At 42.5% G+C, this 23,197-nt stretch overlaps 1 protein-coding gene across 2 annotated transcripts in view; it reads right to left on the bottom strand.

The window, feature by feature from the left end:
* The window catches only part of kirrel3l (kirre like nephrin family adhesion molecule 3, like), a 46,059-nt gene continuing 22,862 nt past the window's right edge, over positions 1-23,197 (bottom strand). The window contains exons 2-15 of one of the 2 annotated variants that reach the window (XM_008432423.3): positions 17,430-17,585; positions 16,648-16,797; positions 13,023-13,180; positions 10,309-10,459; positions 10,047-10,152; positions 9,663-9,811; positions 9,418-9,545; positions 6,576-6,702; positions 5,272-5,372; positions 4,393-4,591; positions 3,355-3,474; positions 3,077-3,186; positions 2,811-2,900; positions 1-2,137 (exon numbers count right to left, since the gene is read on the bottom strand). In XM_008432423.3, the coding sequence (XP_008430645.1) occupies positions 1,634-2,137; positions 2,811-2,900; positions 3,077-3,186; positions 3,355-3,474; positions 4,393-4,591; positions 5,272-5,372; positions 6,576-6,702; positions 9,418-9,545; positions 9,663-9,811; positions 10,047-10,152; positions 10,309-10,459; positions 13,023-13,180; positions 16,648-16,797; positions 17,430-17,585 (2,249 nt within the window). In that variant the 3' untranslated portion in view covers positions 1-1,633. The remainder of the gene's footprint in view (positions 2,138-2,810; positions 2,901-3,076; positions 3,187-3,354; positions 3,475-4,392; positions 4,592-5,271; positions 5,373-6,575; positions 6,703-9,417; positions 9,546-9,662; positions 9,812-10,046; positions 10,153-10,308; positions 10,460-13,022; positions 13,181-16,647; positions 16,798-17,429; positions 17,586-23,197) is intronic. The other variant, XM_008432424.3, reaches the window with a different exon arrangement.

Raw genomic sequence — 23,197 nt, 5'->3', positions numbered from 1 at the left:
TTCACTGGAGCCTGCTTCTTTATTGGAAATGGTTTTATTTAAATATAAATATGTGTACAAAGGTACAAGCAACAATAGCTCATTTCTAGCAAATAAAATTCTTAATACATTAATATAAGAATGAACAAAGAAATGGCAATTAGTTGTGTTCAAATGAAAGAAAATGAGCATTTCAACTGCATTCGATGATTGAACAACTCCGACGTGAAATTCTGTGATAACCACAAAAAAAACAAAAAAAAAACAACAAAAGACAGATTACATATGTATATAAAGATACTTTACAATAGAGCAGCTCACAAGCTGTACTTTAAGGCTTATATAAAATATAAAAATAAAAGACAAGCGATGATGTTGGCCTCCTCTCTTTCAGCGACATTTTGTTCTCTCGTCAGGCTGCCCTGGCACTAGCTCGCATAGACAAATGGCAGTACGGAAAACATCCAGGTTGTGAGACGCAATGGGATTGGGTGCGGAGAATCCGATACGCTCAAACATGAAATGGAGATGAATATAAATGCTGAAAATTTGTCACAAGACACATCGTTTGCATGCAACAGAGAGAGAGAGCAAGAGCCGTTTGTACAGATGCGCAGTGTTTCAGGGTAGTACTGGTTCTTGTAAACATGTTGAGACAATTCGATTGAGTTGTAAAACTTTTAAACGGTCCACTTTAGGACCACCACTGATGCATCACTTATCCCGTCTGAGCCTCCAGAAGTTGACGTCACGTTCAAGTGTGTTTAATGTTCAAGATTGCCAACATTTCCCTCAACACCACTTTTGATTGTTCTTTTAAGATCTTACCATTTGTTTTACAATCAGAAAACAAAGTTGCTTTTTTCCCTCCCCCCTCAAGCGTTGGCCCATACTTTTCCCCATACAGTTCTTTCCATCTTTGGAATTTCATGGCCTAACCTTGTCCAACTTGTACAACATAGTTAATATATACTGTACACACATTCTCCTTGTATTTCTGTGTTATCCGCTGGCGAACAACACTTCGATGTCCAAAACCTGTTATTATCAGAAGACGCCTCAGGAACACAGCTAAGTTCAGATGTATTCCAGTGATTACGCCTCATACAGTACAGCGCCTGCAGCACTTGTTGGTCAGTACAGCTAGCCTGTTGTGCAGTATAGGATAAGCCCGTCTTTGTCAATAGCTGTCTTTTGTTAATGATAGAAACACGAATGTGCTTAGAATTGCTTTCGCATGCCAACAAGACACCAAATGACAGACAATAAAAGGCTGTTCATATTGTTTTTTTTTTCTTTTTCCTCGAACCTGTTTTAGCTTTGTGAGATCTTCTTTCCCAGTCTCCATGAGGTCATTTTTGACATTTAGTGTTGACTCAAAGTTAAGTACTGGAATGCAGGTTAAAGGATATGCCAGCTGGGATGTAGCATTGTTCCAGTTGGCCATTTTCATGTTCAGAAAATTAAAACCTGGTGAGGTATCACACACTGCTAGATTTTCCATCTTGGCATCCATCACAGGTTATCCCAAAGACTGTCCACGCAAATCCTTGCAGGACCGTGTGAGTAAACAAAGTCTCTTTTCATGTTAGTTCAACCACAAATGTGGTATCTACTCACTTCTATTTTGCTGTTGACATTTTTTTCTGTTCAATCAGACATGAGTCTGCATGCGTTGAGTCTGCCGGCCATAGTCAGACTGCTGGGAGGACACTTGAGAGGAGGCGTAGGAGAAACGAGATGAGCTCGATACCTTGCTGGCCTGATCTGATTGGTCGTATGCATCAACCTTCTCGTAGGAAGCCGGCTTGACATAACTAGTGAAGGCACGACCGTAGGTGGCAGGAAGGTAGGCTGAGCCACTGTAGAGGGGATCTGTGGGGTATATGGTAGCTGTTTGGGTGGGCGACTGTGGCTGCTGCTGCTGGGCTGGTGGCTGCTGTTCATACGAAGACCGACTCACAGTATTAGTGGCATATCGGTGGGAGAACTCGTAGATACGAGGCTGAGAGCCATGCTGGCCGTACATGGGGCTTGGAGAAGGCAGCTGTGATGGTGTGTAGACTGGCCGGGAGTTGGGCACGTACTCTGAGAAGCCACTGTTGCGGATGTGACGGTCATCGTGGCCCCTGACATTGTAATATCCGTTAGTAGGGTCCTATGATTAAGACAGAGGGGAATGCAAATCAATAATGTCAAATATGTACAAAATGTTTTGTTCATGTGCAAAGGCTGAAAAAACAAAAATGTACATGGTCCTTTACAAAAATATTCACATGAACTTTTCCACATTTTTTCATGTTATAACCACAAGCTCTTGTGTTCAATTTCACAGCCTGAAACAAGTCTTCCTCCAGGTTCACTTACTATTGATGCCCTTTTTCAACTAGAACCTACTCAGCACAACTCGACACTCTACTCTGTTTAATAGAGTAAAGACATATTATTTATTGTCCCACAAAATTGGGTGTAACAGCAACATGATTTTCCACTAAAGCTATGTGATAATATGCCGTTTTTATTTGCTGTTGGGCTGAAAATGCAACATTGTGGCAATGGTGGTGGGAATTTGTCCAGCAATTGGTGGTTTGCCAGTTTGATCACCACTCTGTCGGCCTCTGTCGTCGTGTCCCTGAGCAAGACAGCCCCAAGGGCAGCTGTGGCTATTATCCAGTCCATCAGATTGAACACCCCAAATTATTATTGACAGGATAATGAAATTATTGAAGTTTGTGGTCACATAATAATATGCGGAAAACGGGTATGAACACTTTTTCAAGACAGTTTTCTTGCTATACTGAAAGTGTCTTTTCGAGTCTTTTAAGTTTTACCTTGATGTCCGATCTTTCGTCATCCTCCTCCTCCAGGAGGTCACTGTGTTCTGTGCGAGATGTCCCTGGAGACTCGCTGCTGTTGGGAGCCTGAGGGAAGACCAAGCATTTCTAAAGAATTACAAGAACGAACAAGACCTTGCTTGAATAGGAACAAAAGAAAAGTTTGAAGTTTCCGCTTCAATGTTAATGTAACCCCTGTCTTTCTAGCTCCCATCACTGTCTGACACACAGAGAAGGTAAAAAAAGAAAAAAATCAAACTTACCATTGGTTCTTTGACATCCTCCTCATCATCGTTGCCACGAGTAGCGTTGTGATCGCTGTGAACAATCTGAACCCTGATATCACTCTTGGAAAGTCGAGTGCATCTCTTACCTGTGGGAATTGAAAAGGCTTTTTACTTGACACACCATGGCAAATTTCTAAATTTACATATCGTTTTAAGTGTTTTAATATAAAGCCACAAGAAAACCTTCACTGTTCAGAAGAGAAAAAAAAAACAATTGTTTGATTTGAAGAGTTTCCCATCTTGCCCATACTGACCGTTGAGCTCACCTTTGCCTGTGTGTCGGCAGCAGAGGGAGACGAGTGTGATTACACAGATGAGCAGGACACAACCTCCACCTACTGCTCCGCCGACAATTATCAACATAGGGAGGGCCTCTGTAAAAAAAAAAAAGAAGAGAAGAGGGCAGGGGTGGATGGAAGAAAAGAGCATATTTAGATGTTAAAAATGTGCAGAGCAAATGAGGAAAATAAAAATGGAAGAATTAGAGAGACTTCATTCATTTGCCTTGCTAATCCCGTAAACCCACTATGGCTATAAATCCATAAACATTACGCCTCAGTCCTCTCACAGCTTCTGTAGCATATGCTCATGTGGACAATTCGGCATCTTGCAGCATGGCTATTGTCTCTAATCTCTCTGACGGAAGGGTAACAAGGCCTGACATGCAATGAAGCAATAGACAGTAATCTAATTAGAGATTCCAGGAGATACTGCTGCCCCTTTCTCTGGAGACCCTTGCTCTGATACATTGATGTAAATGACTGTCGAGGACCTTATTTTTACCATTTGCTGCAGCGAAGGTTACCAGAGTCACTGTTCAAGTGGTACTTGTGGTTAATTTTAAGACCACTTCAGGGGATTTACTGCCTGATTTTTCTGAGCTATGATATGATGATGGAGACTATAACCACAAACGCATTTGGTCCATAATCGATCTACATATTATGGGGCAAACACAATCATTAACATACCCATCTACTGATTCAATTATATTGCCTGAGTTAAATTTAGCTAAGGCAAGTTGGCTAGATGTTGCAGTTAGATGTTATCTAATTGGGACGTCTTTAAAAATCACATGACAGAAACAGAATCTCAGAAATGTTTTTTTATAATGTACATAAATTTATACTGGAGACACTGGGCATGGCTGATTAATTTTGGTTATTATGTGCCACCTTGACAAAGCAGAAGCCATTTCACTTCATTGAGCCAGTTCTGCTCAAGTGATTTATGAGTCATAACTATAGTAATATCACTGTAACCTTTTGTGCAGAGCCGCTGTCAGTGTTTACCTTGCTCCTTCAGTGTGACCAGGGCAGTGCCGGTGCCAAAGCGGTTCCAAGCGGTGCAGTTGTACCGCATCTGAAAATCCTGCACCAAAGTCTCAGACAGGACAAGAGAGGAAAGGACCCCATGGTCAGTGGTCACAGTTTGCACCGAGTATCGACCAGAGGAACCAGAGGACAGACTCATGTCTCCAAAGGTCCAAACCTGTGGAGGGTAAACAATGGGTAGTAAATTGCTTCTTTTGTGTGTGTGATGAATCTCTCAGCAAATAACCAAAGCAAAGGCATGCACACTTGGTTATAGATCCCTGACAGAAAACCAGTTTTTCTGCTTTCCCTCTGCTGACCTCCAAGGTGCTCTGTGGCCGACATGGCTCATAGGCTCATGTTTAAGCTACCATCCACGTCTGCCCTGCAGGTGAGACCTAAAGAGGGTTAGGAGGCTGCACTACAAAATAAGGCTCTGCTCTGCTGTCTCCACAATCAGGCCAGCAGGGCACCTGTCTCTCATTCCTCCACACTCCCTAATTATTCTCTTCCAACCCAGCATACCTCCAGCAGTTCAACAGGGTCAGCTAAGTGATGCCCCTTGGGCTGCTAATTGAATGTAGTTTGGCAAATCCTGTAAAAACCTCGTTGTCTGCAACTCCCCCAACTCTGCAATCCTTTCAGCCTCTCGCTGCAATTACAACCATGAATATGTGTGCCCAAGTGTGTATCTTTTAACAAGTGAAGTAGAGGTGTGTTAAGGCTATAGTGCAATGCTGAGGTCAAGGCTAGCATTCCTCTGGCTGCTCTCTCTCATTTGGGTGTGGCAAAGAGGAACATTGTGTTATCCCTCCAAAAATAACCCTAACCACAACACAAGTAAAGAAGCTCGCTTACAATTTTATCAGGTGGAGGGCTGCTTTCCACCCGGCACTCCAGTTTACCCTTGGAGTGCTTGACAGCATGCTGCGTTGCGTCTGCTGTGATGATAGGCGGACCTGGTACGAAAAAGAATGATAGACAGAGAAGAAATGGACAAAGGAATGGTTATTTGGTTAATAGCAAAAGGAACTACAAAAAACTTCTATTTTTATCGTTGCTAAAAAAACGTTTTTTTGGCTTTAATATTACTATAGGGTACGTTAGAAATGAAAAATGACAGAGCTTAAATAAATCCCCTTCTGATGTTTGTTTATGTACGCTAACATTAGCAAAGTAGCATAACTGCTACAGGAATCTAGAAAAGTGACTGATGGACACTGCAATACAATTAATTTAGTTAACTTAGTCAACTACATCAGTGGGACTACTTCAGTGCAGAGTATTTTCTACATAGGTCTTGTAGATGTTGTGTCTTTAAATGGCTGTTGCCAGGTCCTCTTTAATGGGTTGTGTGCTCCAGAGTTCATCTTCTGTGTAGCTACTAAATTTGCTGAAGTGGCCTGTTCACTGGGCTCTCTAAAGAAGCTGTAACAAAGTTGCTGAACATTCAGAATGCTGCTGCAAGAGTTCTCACTAGAACCAGGAAATGTCACCATATTAGTCCAGTGCTCAGATCTCTACACTGGCTTCCTGTTGCACAGAGGATACTTTAAAACAGCAGGTATGCAAGTGCCTTTGTGGTCTAGTGCCAAACTACATCTCTGACGTGCCGGAGTCCTATGAACCAGCTTGGACTCTTGAGTACGTCAGGTAGTGGTCTCCTACTGGTGCCCAGAGTCGGAACTAAACGCCTCGAGGCTTAATGTCAGCATTATGCTCCTAAAGTCTGGAACCATCCTCCTGAAGAAGTGAGACAGGCCTCTGCTTTCAAACACTTTACATTTTCTGTAAAGCCCTTTGAATTTTCTTGTACACGAAATGTGCTATACAAATAAATTTGCCTTGCCTTGTACTCACTCCATCCACCTGCCCTAATAAATGATTGGTAATCAGAGTTTGACTGCATGGTACCTGTGATATTTTAATCTGCAAAATACAGCATCAACTTTTCACCTACCCCCTTTTTTCCTCTTATTTGCAGTGAACTTAATGGAAAAAGCACGAAGAAATAATCAAATTGTAATTTGGAGAAAAGTTACAGGAAAAAAAAAGTTTCAGAAAAAAAAGCTTAAGTATAATTTGCAAATGCCAAAGTATCCCAAAGTTTTACTATGGAACAATACATTGTGAATGTGCAGTCATTTTCTGAAGTCACTCACCATTTACTGTTAGAGTGACATCTCTTTCTGCTACTCCTATACGAGGAACAATGGCCTTGCAGGTGTATGTTCCAGCATCCTCCTGGGTAACAGCCTTCAGCTGCAAGGTGTTACCATTACTGAGCACCTGGTGAGAGATCCAAAGAGACAAGTGAGAAATGTGTTAGAAAGAGAAAAAGCGAAGAAAAAAAAAATGAGGCAGCGCAGGGAAGAGGCAGACAAAGGAAGTGCAAGCCTTCATCAGGGGCCCCCTCATTGCGGAGGCAGTGCAGAGGTGGGCTGACCATTGTAACAAATGCTGGTGGTTGGAGTTTAATTTCATTGTGAAGAGCTTTAATCACAGCATTAAGCACTCCAGCCACCGCTGAGTGACCGTGCTGCTGGGGAGATTGTTGTAATTAAACAGTGGGGACAGATCGTGGCATACTATGTGTGAGTGGGCCCTAGCCTTTGGAGCTCCTACACTCACTCACTCCTTAGCTCATTGATCCTGTCATTCCATCAAGCTGTGATTAATCCATTTATCCCCACTCTGTCCTCCTCCCTCCTCCTCTTCTTCACATCCTCCCTCTCACTCTCTCCTTTTTTTTTTTTTTGTATTTCAACACACAGAGTAACCCAATTAATCCATTACTCATGGCTGTGTGAGGGACAGTGGCAGTGGGTGGATTAGAAAAATGCCTGCACATTTTGCTCAGAGTGGTTGAAAGTGTTCGTTCTGAGAGATGACGGCACCGCTTATTTCATCCAACAGCGGCCTGCGCTGGGGCTGCTTTCTCCAGCACGGCTTTAGAAATTATATTAGTGGTCTGGAAAGAAGCTCCTAAGGGACGCCTCCTTTAATGGTGTGTGCAGCGAAAGACGTTTACCAGAGTGATGTAAAGTTAAGATGGAAACTTCCCGTTATTTCACCCAAGAAAGTGACTTTGAGGAGGCAGATTCAGATGTCGTGCATAGATGTGTTTTACACCCAAGCCTGTTTTTAGATAACATAACATTTCTAAAAAATTAGAACTCAATTTCACAAGCACTTTGACTATTACAAAAAAAACATTCGTGCTTCCTAATAAATGACAGACATATTTGACAACTATGAGAAGAGTATGGAAGCTATCCAGCAAAGACCAATCTATTATGGTCTTGCAAAGTGAAGTCAGAACAGTTTGCTTCTTATTGACCCACCCACATGCTGCTGCTTCTCTTTTTGGGGGGGCGCATAGGTGACCATTGACAGGACACACACATAGTGCCTAACATCTGAAATGCTTTTTCCTGAATATATCTAGCTGTGATCACAGGAAGATTAAAGATGTAACAGCATTTTTTTGTTAGGAGGAATGAGTGCATTACTTGCAGTAGATGATCCTCTTTGGGTCTTTAGTAAATATTAATCCAGGTTATTGGTCGCTGTAGATGCTAATTGCTAGTTTGAGTGAAACCATCTAAAACTCCAAAATAATTATTCCCTAAGTTACATCTGTGCTATCAAATTGCTCTGTGTGTAAGATTTTAAAGTTTGAGATTTATTTTCTTTATTTTCTTGTAAAGCAAGAAGAAATGTCGATGCTTTTTGGAGACGAGCATGAAAACCTTAGCAGATGGCCGTGTAAAACCTGGACTGGGTTGTTCTGCACATGATGAAGATTCACTAAAACAATTTTTAGCTTGTAGAGTTGTAGGTACGAGGTGGTGTGCCACAGATAACATTCCATTGTCAAACGTGCTTCGAACATAACTAAAAAGATTTTTTTGAGACTCGCAGACTCATATAAAAGGTTATTGACCTTTTCATAGAATAACTTTCTTGTTATGTTGTTACTTTGACTGGAAACATTTTCAGTGTTGTCAGTATGTGATTCACATAGGTTGGAGCTTTACTGCCTACAACCTCAACTTACTGCGTTAATAATCACCAGGCTCTATCAAACTAGCTACCCTCTTCAAACATGAAAACGGTTTATAGATTCACTAAATAGTATCTGCACAAACTTCCATGATGATGGAATTAAAATTTTGTCTTGCCCTGTCTCATGAGCAACATTTTAAATGTTTTTATCAATCTTATGCCATTTTTTTCTTGAAAGTGTTAAAAAATAAACAAGAAATTCCAAATAATTTGACCTGATCAAAAAATGTTAAAAAAATTATGTCCTCACATATGAAATCACTTGGTTTTTTTGACGCAAATGCAATGAATACATGCTATTGGATTGTGTAAAACATTGACAACCCAAATAGATTTTGGAAAATTGATTTTTTTATAAAAATTGCTGAAAATTTGAAGGTCTGCCATATGAGTAGCTATTGGCATCAGTTTCCGGGACCAATTATTCTCGATTTATACAAACTGACCAAAACTCCAACTCAAAAATCCTTAAGCAACCCTTTAAGCAATTTTCTATTAAGTTAAAACAACTAAAAACACTCACATTTGTCGGAAACGGAGGAAAAATATAGATGCATCTTTTATTCTGTGTCAGGGAAAATCTGATCTTTTTGTAAACTGTGGGGCGACACTTAGACAGTAATTCTTTTTGTTTGAACCGGTTGTCGGCTGATTGATTGACCAACTGATTGCCTTAGACTTATGACAGCATGCCATGTGCACATATTTGTCTGTATGAATCTGTCATTGGGCAGACAGTTTTTTGCCAGAGGCTCTAGCCCTAAGGGAGCTAGCTGTGAGAGGTGTTGAAGATTCAGCCAGGAAAAAAGTGTTGGGGAAAAAGTGTGTGGGATCCATGCCTCTAGGCCATGTGCGAATGTTCCTCTCTGGAGGAACGTCGGCGTTGAAGTTTTACTATTAGGATAAAGTGGCGACTTGTTTTCTGGGTTGACTTACCACGCTGGAGCCATGCTTTGTCCAAGCCAGGGTCAGAGGAGGGTTTCCAGTCCATGCACAGGTAAAGGCTGCATCCATCCCTATGTCCACAGTCATTGGCTTGGGCTCTGACAGCAGTCTTGGGCCAACTAAGGTAAAGTAGGCAGTTTTGAGCAATAAGAAACTACTTTTCAGCTAATATACCCTTAAAATGGTCAAACAATAGCCAGCTGTACCACATGATATGCTCCTCCAGCGAAACTTACATTGCACATCAACCAGAGTGCTGACGTTGGTGCTGCCCACAGAGTTTGACACCTCGCAGGAGACCGGGTCGGTGAAATAAGAATAATCCACAGTCACCTCAAGGCTGTCCCCATTGGCTTCCGAGATGGGCACTCCTCCTTTCGACCACCTTGGACATAGGAGCAATCGCATTAAACCGTTGCATTCACTCAGGAAAGGCAATTAGTCATGCTTATGAAAAAGGCCATTAGCAGATTTAGGGACTGTGCCAATCAAAGGCTGCCAATTAAAAGGCCCATTTAGCCAAAACAAGTGACTTCAGAAGCTTTGCTTTTTAAAAGTACCATTAATTGTATTGGATATTTTCAAGCAACTCGAGTGTTACAAATAATTGAGAAGTGTACCTGTAACCAGTGATCTCAGGGTTGGCAGATGCAGAGCAGATGAAGAGAACTTTGGCCCCCTCTGTCACGGTCTGAGGTTGGACTGACAGGGTCACCGCAGGTGGATCTATGAGGAGCAAACATGTTCATGTTAAATATTTAGGGCTTAAACCGGTAACCACACAGAAAACAATTCTTGCACTCTTCATTGATTTTTTTTTTTTTTCTTTATATTTTTTTTCATGTTTTAAAAACTTTATGGACAGGTGCACGCAGGACTCACGCTGGACACTGATAGTGACTGAAGTCTGTCGTCCAGCGGGAGCAGCTGGGTTGAGAACCCTGCAGGTGTAGGTGCGTCCGGAGTCGCTGTCTTCTGGAATGATTGGAAGCATACTGACAGCTGCCTCCCTCTTCCCATCCTCCATTAGGGCCTACCGAGTTAGGACAACAAAGGTGCAGGAACTTAGAAAGGAAAATCCGATCAATGTTGCACAAAACAAGTCAGTGCCTTATGACACTGCCGTCCAGCTCTTTGGAAAGTAAGTAATTTATTTTATGGTGCAGCACGGGAATATTGTGATGCTCCCATATTTCTGAGTTCCCTGTCAGCGCTCCTTGTTTGTCATTATCTTTAAAATCCATTTACTGCTTGGAAATCAATACTTCTAAGTAAGTAAAGGTGTAGATTCTTAAGATCTGGCTCAGTAGGAGCTCTCCCTCTTCTGCTTCTCATACATGCATAAAAAACTCCACTGGGCACAGAGATTAAGTGCTTTGCAAAATGTTTATCTCCCTTGAACTTTTTCATATTGTGACATGTTACAACCACAATCTATTAGCTTTAATTGTGTTTTTTATGTTGGACTAACACACAATACTGCCTTTATTGTAGGTCAAAGAAAACAGATTAATAGATTGGATTAATAGAGCGAATCTGTAAACATTAATATTCAAGTCTTGCTATAAATTCTAAATCGGACTTAGGTCTGGACTTTGACTAGGCCATTCTAACACATATATTTGGTTTGATCTGCCTGGCTGTTATGACTTTAGGGTCATTGTCTTGCTGGAAGGTGAACTTCCACTCCAGGTTTTCTTTCCCTCCATTTTGTTCCATTCATCTTCCCATCAACTGACCAGTTTCCCCATTGGAAGAAAAGGATTTCCCCAAAGCGTGATGCTGCCACCACCATATCTTTCTATGGCGATTGACATGTTCAAGGAATTGGATGCATTCATTTCTATCGTACCCATTTTTTCCCCCTAAATTTTTAATTTTGTTCTGATCTGCCCAGAGCTTCTTCTTCAACATGTTTGCTGTTTACCCTACATGACTTCCAATAAACTGCATTTAGGGCTTCATATGGCTTTGTTTCAACAATGGCTTTATTCAAGGCAATACTCTACCTTGAACTTCCCTCAAGGGGAATATAAAGGTCATATTTTTGAAACAGATGACTTAAAGTCATTCTGTCAAAAGATTTTCAGAGCCTAAGTTGTGAATGCAGCTCCTTCGGCGTTACAATTGGTCTCTTGCCTTATTCTCTTATTAATGCTCTCCATGCTCAGTTTAAATAGGTTTGCTACAATACGGCTTCCATTTTCAGATAATGGATTAAAAATTGCTCTGAGAGCTGTCAAAAAACTGGGAGTTTGTGTTGCTTCTCCACAACCGTATCCCTGACCTGCCTGGTGCATCATTTGGGCTTTATGCTGCTCTCTAATGTTCTTCAACAAACCTTTGAAATTCTTTACAGAACCACTGTATTTATACTGGGATTCAGTTACACAACAGTGGCTATGCTAGATTTTATTAAGGGTGAAGGTAAAGGGGACTGAGTACAAATAGATTGCAAACTTTTTTGTTATTGGTAGAAAATTCTGAAAACCATACATCATTTTCATTTAGCTTTCTTTCACGTGAAAAAGACCCCACACAAAAGTATGTAGTAATAATGTGCCAAAATGCAACAGTTTCTAACCATTGTGCCAAAATCCAATAGTTATAAAAAGGTTTTCAAGCAGTTCACAGAAGAGTTTGGAGGGGGGGATAACTGCAACGACCACAGAGAAAGGTATAGTGTGTTTTTACATTGGGGAATGGTCGCATGGAAGAAGTGTCACAAATCGAGTGCGAGCTAAACCTTTTCCCTTGACAGCCAAATCAATGGAGCAGGTCTTTCACTTCCTCGGCCCGACACACAAAAAGCATTTTTATGCTAGATCAAATCACATCACTCTCTGTCACCACCACTCACTCGGACAAAGGCTCGTCCAGCCCTCCACCCGGCCTCGGTTTGGCAAAATTGACGGATATTTGCTTCGTTTTGCACAAAGCCGCCTCGTGATTTAACTGAATATTGATGCCCCTCTCTGTGCCTCTTTCCCTCTTCAACTCCTTACATCTCATATCCTCTCACGCCCTCACCCCTCTGATCCTCCTCCCCCGTTCCACCTCTTTCTCTCTCTGCAGGCTTTTGCTTCCTTAAATGTGGTGTTTAGCGTCGTTTAGCGTGGTCAGGGAGCATGAAAAATGTGACACTTTCCCAGCCGCGGCCGCCTCACGCTCGGGCGCATCCCCATTGTGTCTCTACATTGTTGTGGGTGATTTCTCCTCTGCAGAAGCTCTACTGTATGAAACGCTCATGCCTGTCTGAGCTTTGGCATGCTCCAGTTATGCTGTAGTGTGGTTGCATTAGCAAGCAAAAAGAGGTGGGGGGTACGGGGTGGGGTGGAGGCATAGGAGGCGAAGGTGGGGGTCAGGAATGAGTGATAAAAATGGGAGGGGGACTGCAGAGAGCACAAGAAGAAATCCTCGTGACTGAAGGGAGGTAATGGATAAACAAAAGAACGGAAGAAATAAAAAGAGATTGAGAGTCATACCCCTGAGAGGAAATATCTTTGTTTTGAATACTTTTGCATGTGTTCCTCACCAACCATTATGTTCTACAAGATTGCGCGGGCGGTTAGCGACTAAGCCCGCTCTCGCTATACCTTGGAATAAATCGCTGTCTCCATGACCTCTCCATCTCTGTACCAGGTGATCTCAGCTGCAGGTTTGGCTCCCGAGGCTCTGCAGGTAAGGTTGTGCGGTGTGTGGGCCTTCAGACGAACAACGGGGCCGCCTTCCACCACGGGGTCAGAGGGTGGAACTGTGGAGCAGAGCAAAAAACATACCACTCAGAAACAAAACGGCAAGACCCAGGCGAGTACACAGCCAGGCTGATGCTGGCTGTAGCTTTTTAGCTCAGTTTCTGTGTATGACTGTATCTTCTTACTAGCGAGCGTCTGTTAACAAGGTGTAGCTTTATACAAGAGAAAAGACCAAGAACAGTTGTTAGTTGGCGGCGGGGAAAGAAAAAGAAACACTCAACCTTATTTATTTCCTTTCTGGGGACTAGCATTATTACTCTATTTGCTCCCACTGTTGCAGAGTGATGTTTCAGCCGAATTGCTTATTTGTTCATTTATTTGCATGGTTTCGCACGCACCACTGGCAAGCCGAGCGTGCCACCCCTGATGAAGGCGTCTATCTCCCCCGACCAATAAGAGAAGGCGTAAACATGGGGTTTGTGCTGGCCTTTCTCGCACCCTCCGCCGAACCAATTTCGCTGTGTGTATCTGAATTGTCAGAGGTCCTTCCGTTGCCGCGGCACGGACACTAATGGAATCCGAGCGCTAGGTGATTTTAATTTCCATGCCGATTCCCCTGACTGCACTCCCACCGTTGACTCCTTTGACTGTGCAGGATTGCTTTGGTCTCATCTGGCCACATTGATTTATACACACACATACACACAAACGCGGGCGGCTGCACACGCGACGCAGGAAAGCCCCACTTCCTTTTCGATAGTCGCATCCTCACAAACAGCTAGACGGTATTTTGATTTTATTTCTGTGTGTATTTTCATAGGCATGATGATCACGAACCACCAGCCAGAGTCTTTCGGGGCACTTTTCCAGGAGGGGTGACAGTTTTTCCGTGATTTAACATACTATGTATTTCTACATAGGGAGAGCTGCAGGCTGCTTTGCTCTGCACAGCTGAGCAAAGCAGCTGTGCAGACAGATGAGCACTCATGATTTCTTTGTCTATTTACAGTGCCTCTCAAAAGTATTCAGACCCATGTCATACTTTGTCATTGCAGTCAGAAATTAATTGAGATTTGATGTCCCACCATTATTAACCAATTTTGAAGTGAAAGGAGCAATATACATGGCTGTCAGAATACTACACAAATAAAAATCGAACACGTATTGTCTGCGTTTACACACACCTGTATGTCTGAAACTGAATTATTGTCCGTTTTGTTAAAGAATAGTTTTGCCAATTTCCTATGAAAGACATGATTGTAGTTACCTGAGGTGTAGCTCACTGCAGTTCCTCCAGAGCTACCAGAAACCTCTAGACTGCTTCTCTGATTTATGCCGTTCCCTTTAGGTAAGATGACGTCTGTGTCTTGGTAGGTTGTCGGTTTGTGCTGCACTTTTTCCAAATCTGAATCCTCCATTAAACACCTAAATAACTCTCTCTGTAAGCTGTCTGGGGAGTTCCTTGGTCCCCATCATACCGTGATGTTCTCTAACAAACCTGGAGAGAGCAGCTGTATAAGCTGATGGTTAATTGCACAAAGGTGGACACTTACTTACCAATTAGGTGACCTAAGAAGGCAACCACGTTGTTATATTTACTGTTTTCAGAGTAAAGGGGGTGGATACTAATTCAAGCCACTTTTTTGAAGTTCTTGTGAAAATTTTCAACTGACTGCATGATTTTTCTTTCACTTTGCCGCTTCGTGTAGGGTTATGACGTAAAACGCCTCTCAAAAATATACTGAAGCTGATTGAAATGTGGCAAGTTGCAAAAGCGTTGAGGGGGTTTGAGCACTTTTGTTCTATTTCAGTTCTGAGTGTGACTTCTCTACCTCGCCAACCCAATCGCCAGTATTTGACACTTTGCCTCCGTGGCAACAAATAAATAGCAGAACGGCAGTCTTTGTCGCACAATTTGCCGCAACTGCTCTGCATAAACTCTTCCTTTGAGTTTCTCCCTCCTTATAAGGATTATTTGCTTGTGTAGTAATTTATGGACTATTGACAGGACTAATTAATGGAGTGGTGTTCCTTTGCATGCCACCAGATGCCAGCAGCACCTAACCGACTCCCATAAGGTCTGTCACTTCTAATCCTCGCTACTCTGACCATACCCCCCCACCCCACCCCACCCCACCCCAACCCCTTCCTCCACGTCTGAATGTCTGTGTGAAGAAGTAGATCACTCACATCACGTTAATGTACAAAACCGCCCTGCACTTGATAGATGTTGTGGCTTGCTGCAAAATGTGCTAACTGTGCAGATCTGGACCTTCAAGCAACTGTGCGAGTCATTTGTGACTGCAGCAATCACATTATCTTGGACCTGTACAGTCTCGATTATTGCCACTGAGAGTAAAGGCGTTTCCCCTCTTTTTTTTTGCTGAGCTTTGCTTGGCACTTCAAGACGTGTTTTTGCAGTATATAAAACAAAATCTTATCCCAGTCTGTACAAAGGAAGGGAATAAAATATACAAACCATAAGTTTTAAACAACCTTATAATGCTGTGAAGTGAATTTGACCCTTTGTTTTTTTTTTTTTTTGTTGTGTTGCTTTTTTTGTCAAATGTAAATGTTTCAGTTTTAGTAAATTTTCATCTTTCGAAAATAACCTGGGTAAATACTAAATGCAATTAATTTATAATTTTATTCATTAAGGAAGGATGACAGTCCACATTAACCAGCCTTTATGTGAAAAAGAAGTAATTGCTCAGTAAACTGGTTGTGTCACCCATGGAGGCAACAGTTGCACTTAGATGTTTGTTTTTACATAGTTGTCATTTTTTCACACTCTTCTTTGCTTGCAGAATTGGACACACTCGGAAAAGACAAATGACCTGTTTAGGGTCACATGAGGACTTAAGGATTTAAGTCTGGACTTTGACTAGGCCTATGCAAACTCTTCACCTTTCTCAAATTTCCTTTTAGATCAGTGCATAATGTAATGCTTTTTGAGAACTTTTTGTCAACTTATTTTTTTAGTCAGGTTCTATTTAAGTGTTAAACTAGGGTTAGCTTAGATGGTTGTTTAACCATTGTAAAGGAAAACATCATTTAAAAACTGCATGTTTGATTTACTATTTTTGTTGTTGCTGATGTGTGAAATTGGTTGGATTATCTCAAATGACTATTTGTGACAAAAAAAGACAAAAAAATATAACAACAACATATAATCTGCCACCTAATGCAGGTTTAAAACCACATCCAAGAAAGTTGGAACGTAGGAAGTGTGACCATTTTCCTGCAGACAACTAAGACCCCTAGATAATGAATCGAATCCTGACACAGCAGACACATCATTGAGTTGAAGATCTGAATATCCTATAAAGTAATTTCTTTTTTTTTTCTTTTTTTTCCCCGGAGTCTTGGAAATTACACTTGTCTTTCTGCCTTGGTGTTTTGTGATAAAGACACTCCCCTGATTCCCCCCCCCCCCCCCCCCCTCTTCTCTTTCAAAGCTCTGCCAGCCTGCAGACCCTGGCACAAGAGCTGGCTGGGAGGATCATGAGTGAGCTGTGTATCTTACCTAGTACAGTGAGCTTGGCACGGTGGGAGCGGAGCGCTGCCTGTGTAGCCTGACACTCATACACCGCGTCATCCGCCAACTCCGCTGAATCGATCAGCAAGCTGTGCTCGCCTGATAGCGGGTCGCCCATTAAGGAATAGCGCGTCCAGCCTGCATGAAGCCAGCACAGAGAATAGAGTTAGAAGTAAACAATTCGAGCAACAATAAACACATATTTAAAAGGAGTAAAATATAACCAGGCTCCTGCTCTGAACAAAGGGGGGGTGGGGGGTAGAAAAGCTCTTTTATAAAGCACAAGTGAAAAGCATACAGCACCTTACAGGGGCCAGGCATTTAAACTGTTGTGTTAGCATAGTGGCATGAGGCTTGAAGCACAACACGTAAGAGGGCTGCTGCATGAGGAGGTTGTCCTTTAAACACAGACACAATAAAGATGGGGTTGCTAAGGTCAAGAGGAAGCCTCTCCGCTTTCTCACTACGCTGCTACACATTTAAATGTCAGTGCGTGACAAAAGCCAATTGATTATCCACCTTCCTACCAGACTCTTAAAATGCTAAGCAACAAATTAAAGTTTGGTGTGTGCAGCGGGAGCCGATCTGTCAGCGGTGCGTTCTCCCCTCGCCATTCATTTGTGTAAAAACCTCAACGGCTGACAGAGAGGGAGCTGATTTCTAATGAGACCGGGCATTGATCGCAACAAGACCTGATGAGACACAGAGGACAATAAATACAGAGAGCAGGAGGAAGGAGGGGCCAATAGAAACAAGGGTAGTGACCGTACCTGGCAGGTCTCTCTCTCCGCCCAACGCCAGGCCATCTTTGGTCCACTGGACCATTCCCCTGTAACCCACAATCACACAAGGCAGAGTCACGGACTGGCCCTGCACCACCACCTGGTCCTGGGGCTGCTGGGAGAAGTAGGCCGCTTTGGTGGCTGCTGGAAGACGAAAATAAAAAGGAAAACGTGAAAATCATTTCATAGCTAGTGAAATAGAAGAATACAGTTAGAATCAGCCATCATTTGTCTTATACTGAGGAAAGCCAGTAGTTTTTACACCAACGGTAACAACACAGCTGGGTGACAAAGTATAGATATCAACTGCATAGATTGAAAATAAAAAATAAAGCAAACTCTGTTCTGGTTGAGGATCAGTGACATCATAAGCGACACAATGGATGGATTTAACTTTTCAGCAAACAGAGTTGCTGTTGACGCATTTGACATGGGAGTCTGACAGCTTTCAAGTTGTATTAAAGTTGAAAACTGTCCTACCTTTTGTGCTGAAGTCAGATTGTGACTCTTGTCATAGGAAACACAGTGATATCATCTGACATCAGTAAACATGAGTAAAAGACTGATTTATTTTTTTATTTTTTTTGTGCAGATTTTGATATAGGTTTCCTGACTGGAGTGGCCATTATTCAACGGCAAGTTGACGGAAAATTGGGTTGTGAGAGCTGGTCAGTGGGCCGGGACTCTAACCTGCAACGGCCACACAGAAAACTGAGGCAACCGTTGGGCTGTGCTCTTTGCCCCTGTGCCACATTATTCTCCTGATACAGATTTTAAATAATCTGAGAAGCATTTGAGTTCTAAGGGTTTCAAAGTTGTCTTAAGACCTAAAGTTTGACTGATGACATCCGCAATGTGGAAGAGCAACTTATATTAGCCTTCAAGAGAGATTCTGAAGTTGCACTTAAGCAGCAAAAGGATTCAACCTAATTTGATTCCACTGTCACACAAGCCACGATGCTGTAGATGCTGAAGCAGAAGTCAACGATCACAATGATCATTCTGTGATCATCTGAACCTTGCAGTGTTTTCACAACACCCACAAGAGAATGAACATACCCATCTTGTGTACGTTTTTTTTTTTTTTCTCCTTTATAAAACTTCTAAGAAAAAGAGTCAGCAGTAGCCCATTACTTATTCAACTGTTTCAAAAGACCATATGGTTATATGCTTACTGACATGAAGAGAAAACACACTTCTGGGGAGAAAAATCTGCCACTCTTTAAATGTGCTTTTCTGTAAAAATGGATGTTAAACAATCAAAACTCCATTAAAGTTCCCGGGGGAACCATCCGTTTGAGCCTGCTGAAAGTCAGTGGAGACACCTGCTGCCGTCTCGCTGCTGTGTTTAAGCAAAAGGCGCACGCGCTCCCTCCGGATTGGCTGGCTTGCCTTCACACACATGCCGAAGCGCAGCGTGAATACGGATACTCGGCTCCGACTGTTTGTGCCACTATGCTAAAGATTGAGTATTACAAATCCTACTGGCAGGGGAAAGATGGCAACACTCCAGAGGTAACTAATCCATAGGGGGAAGGTAGGTGGTGAGACGGAGAGGAGAGGCAGTTGGTTGGTTATCTTCGCAGGGTGTCTGTGTGAGTTGGGAAAGGGACTTATAAAAAGAAAAAAAAAAAGAAAAACCTTCCCTCTTTCAGCGTCTCCACTTCTTTGTTGCATAGTGCAGAAAAGAAGGAAAGGGGGATGAAGGAAGATAAAGACGGGTCCTATTCAGCCAGTGCTAAGCCCCCCCTTTTTAACTGCTTCTCTTGGTGGGAGCGCTTAAACAGACAGCCCCCCACCCCCCCCCTCCGCCTCCAATAGCAAAGAAAGCCACTGAAAGGAGGGCAACATACGGCGGCCAGAGACGCGCTATTGTCCCCTTGTCCCTCTCTTTTAATAGGCCTCTTCATTTCCAATCAATCCTGCTAAATGCAAGTTTAATAGCTTTTCAATAGCAGCTTTTCCCCCCAGAGGGTGGATGGGATTTTCTCTCAGTCTCACTCTTTTCCCTTTCTTCATCTCTTCTCACTCCATTCTCTGTATGTTTTTTTTTTTTTTTTTTTACTCCAGTTTGAAATGGGAGGGGGGGGGAAGAGTTCCCAGATTGTTGGCACTGTTTATTCCCCACTCAATTACCCACTTCATCTCCGGGTGCACCCTGGACTGAACCTCACCCCTCTCCTCCTTCACCCTTTCAGCCCACCTCCCGCCAGTGTCACGCAACATCACAATTAAAGATGCCAAACAGTGAGCTCATCAAGAACGAGAGTTCATCCCCAACACATTGTGGTTCTCAGCATCCCTCTTAAAACCCATTTTCACTTCCACCCATTGTCTCTCACTCCCCCATCTGGCCCCAAGGAGGTGTTAATAGTTTATTAGGGGGAAGAAGAAAATAAAAAAGCGTTCTAATTTTCTCTCCCTGTGCATCGCTTTATCAAAATGCGAGTGAGCAGTGGGTGCAAACAGGTAGGCAGTATGTGTATCACGCACTCTGGATCAAAAGAGGCCAATTTTAGAGCGTCAATGAGAAGTGCAGCGTCTTCGAGCTCAGTCTATTAGGCATTTACCGAAGGCTGGAATATTCCCGTCGTACCCTTAAAAAAATATTTCTTTTTTTTCTTTGCGTGTCCCGAACATGCTGCCTTTATGAGCTTCTGTGTGTTTCCTTTCTCTCTCCTTGCAGAGTGAGCTGAGGATTTTCCTCCCCATGCTTGCAGCAGTGCAAACATTGATTGCAATTAAGTTTCTCGCCCAGAATATCTAAATGTTTACAATGGGTAATAATTCACTGCATTGGTTGATTGTTAAGATGGATTACATGCACTGAATTGTTTCTCTTTACCTCGCCCACATGCCATTTTTCATGCTCGCAAATGGCAATTAACGCCACGCGCACACATATATGTGCAGCTATACAGACATAAAGCGCAGAGCATGTGCTGTAGAGAGCGTTCTTTTTCACCCTATAAGTGATTCATGGCTCTCCAGATCCCTTATTGAAAACGCTGAACAGAACATCTCGACTGGCTAATGACTCATGCCAGATTCCTTTAATTCCTCCTTGCTGAATTAGACAATTCTTTGACGGTGTATTAGCAGCTTAATTACATGAATACATTTCTGACGTGGGGGAAAAAAAGGAACAGAACCAGACGAAGAATCGGTGGTGGAGGAGCAAGTAGGAAAAAGTAAGAAGATGTGGGTGTGAAGAGGCTCGTTTGTCTGTGGGCTGCTGTGTCACGCACTTGTGCTCAAGTACACAAACACAAACTGCATGGCTGAGTTTTTTTCCCCCAAAAACTAAACATGGGGAGCTTGAATACTGGAAAAAAAAAGAAATTTTCTTAACACTTCTGCTGTGCATCCTTTTTTGAGAGACTAGAGAATGGGGTAACAGTTCACTGTACCCATAGGGTAGGCTACACAGGTTCAAGGGTTGCAGGTTTGATTCCCGCCTAGTCTGCCTCGGGTCATTATTTACTTGGGCAAGACACTTTACCTGTCTTACCTGCTGGTGGTGGTCAGAGGAGCCCTGATGCATGGCAGCCTCGCTTCTGTCAGACTGACCCAGGGCAGCTGTGGCTACTATCCAGTAGCATGCCATCATCAGCGTGTGAACATGTTTGCGATTTAATGAATCACTGAATGTAGTGTAAAGCTCTCTGGCGTCTAATGACTTGAAAAGGTACTAGATAAGGGCCATTGTAGTGTGAAGCAGCCTTCGTATTTGATAAAGCTCTATACAACACCGAACTGTCGAAGTCTAGTTATGAAGCTACTGCTCTATCGTACTACTGTTGATGAAAAGGACAGCATGATGTACCATTAACAACACTTCCAGGGTCTCATTATTTCACGGTCACAATCTATTTCACGATCTATTTCTTGTGGCCATAGATAAAGGTTGAAGCACTGATGGATCAATAAGCAAAAGCTTTTCTCTGGTGGTCAACCTGGAGCATTTTGCAGAATACAGCAGGTGAGGCCCCAACCTAAACTGCTTCATCCTGCAATGAAGAAGATACCTGTCCTGACCGTCAAGCTGAAAGGAGCAATCCACTGTTCTCTAGTTAAGATCTATGGCCTCATATTCAGAAAGCCTGACTCTCATCCTGGCCACTTCAAATTCTGCTACCAACCAAACTATTGCTTCCCGAAGACTACAGTTGTAAAATGCAAATAGCACTACATCATCCGTAAGATTAAGAACATTTAGTTCCCGAAGCAGACATCCTGTTCCTTATGTATGTACCTATCCATCCAAACAGGGTAGGAGAAAAGCAGCATCCCTAGTGAAACCAAAGTACACTGAGATCAAGATCGACTTTGTGCTGAGAATCTGTTTTCCATATTCCTGCATCACCCTTTCAAATAAACGCCCTGAGGGACACATTGGTGAACTTTCTTGAGAACTATAAAACACATAAGGACTCGACAACCAAACTTCCATGATCCCCATCAGCAACATAATGAAGGTGAAGGACTGGTTCCTAAATTTGCCGCACAAGATATTGAAACGATTCATCGAGTGATTTGAGTACCTCAATTATTAAAATTCCTCGAGGAAAATTGACCTGCCTCGAAGCTTCGTTAATTTATGTTTTATCATTTAGCGCACCGTGTTTCAGCCGGAACATTATTTGTGTTGCGCGGAGCTCTGACTTCCGCCTCTGAGTTGTTGACGGAAGCTACGTGTTAGCGGCATAACGTCCAATCTTCAAGTTCGGCCCGCGGGGATTTTACTGATTGGTGATAATTCCGGGTTTTCATCGTTTTTGTGGGACCAATAAACATCCTTAAAATGACCGGTGCAATGCCGGGAGTTCGGCAGCCTTTCTGCTCCGGAGCTTCTGGTTGAACGGCGGGAAGAAGCTGAGGAGGATTTATACAGGTGAGCGGAGAGACTGAACACGGCGGGCGGCTGAGGGTTGATGCTTGCAGGGTAAGAGCAGCTTTACGGACGAACCGCACAATAAACTTATATCATCCCGGTCTGAACAAACGGGAGGCGGAACATGGCTGGTAGACGAGTTTCTGAACGGAGGAGCCGTAAATATCCCGTTTTGCTCCCCCGGTCTAAAAAAGTAACTGGTAGGGAAGCTCAAATGTGGAAAAAATAGACTGATGTTGATATCCGATAGTAACACTGGTGTTATGGAAGATTTACCAATATTTTATTTCATAATTGTTTTTATCCGATTACTCGATTAATCGTAAGAAAAATCTATAGATTACTCGATTACTAAAATAATCGTTTACAACAGCCCTACAAGATATTAATATTAGATATTAATATCTTAATATCTAATATTAAGATATTAGCTTAATATTAGCTATTAAGCTAATATCTGTAGCAGATATTAGCTTAATAGGCTACCTTATGAAGGTAAAAATGTGTAAGGGTGAATATAGTTACTCATGGTCACTTCAACATTTCATCCTGTAAGATCTCAAAGTAACAAAATGTATTGCATTCATTATGTTTCTGTCCTTGTTTCATGTCTAGTGTGTGTTTTTCCATCTCCCGCTAACAAGGTCAATGCACGTTTGGTCTGTTAAATTTTAATCCGGATTTCTTAAAATGGAATATCATTTCACACTGCCAGATACACGAGACCAAGTTCATGTGGGTTTCTGGCTGATGGTAAGAGCCAGCTATGTTTTTTTTTTTTTTGTTTTTTTTTCCTGTTGAGAAATGTGCTGTGTTTATATCCGTTTATGCGAGCGTGCATCTGAATATGCGAATGAGCATG

This window comes from Poecilia reticulata, chromosome 16 (genome assembly GCF_904066995.2).
Source record: "Poecilia reticulata chromosome 16, P_reticulata-male-v2, whole genome shotgun sequence".
In the NCBI taxonomy this organism is placed as follows: domain Eukaryota; kingdom Metazoa; phylum Chordata; class Actinopteri; order Cyprinodontiformes; family Poeciliidae; genus Poecilia; species Poecilia reticulata.
The sequence above is the reverse complement of the archived record's forward strand: the minus strand, read 5'-3'. Positions and strand labels throughout refer to the sequence as shown.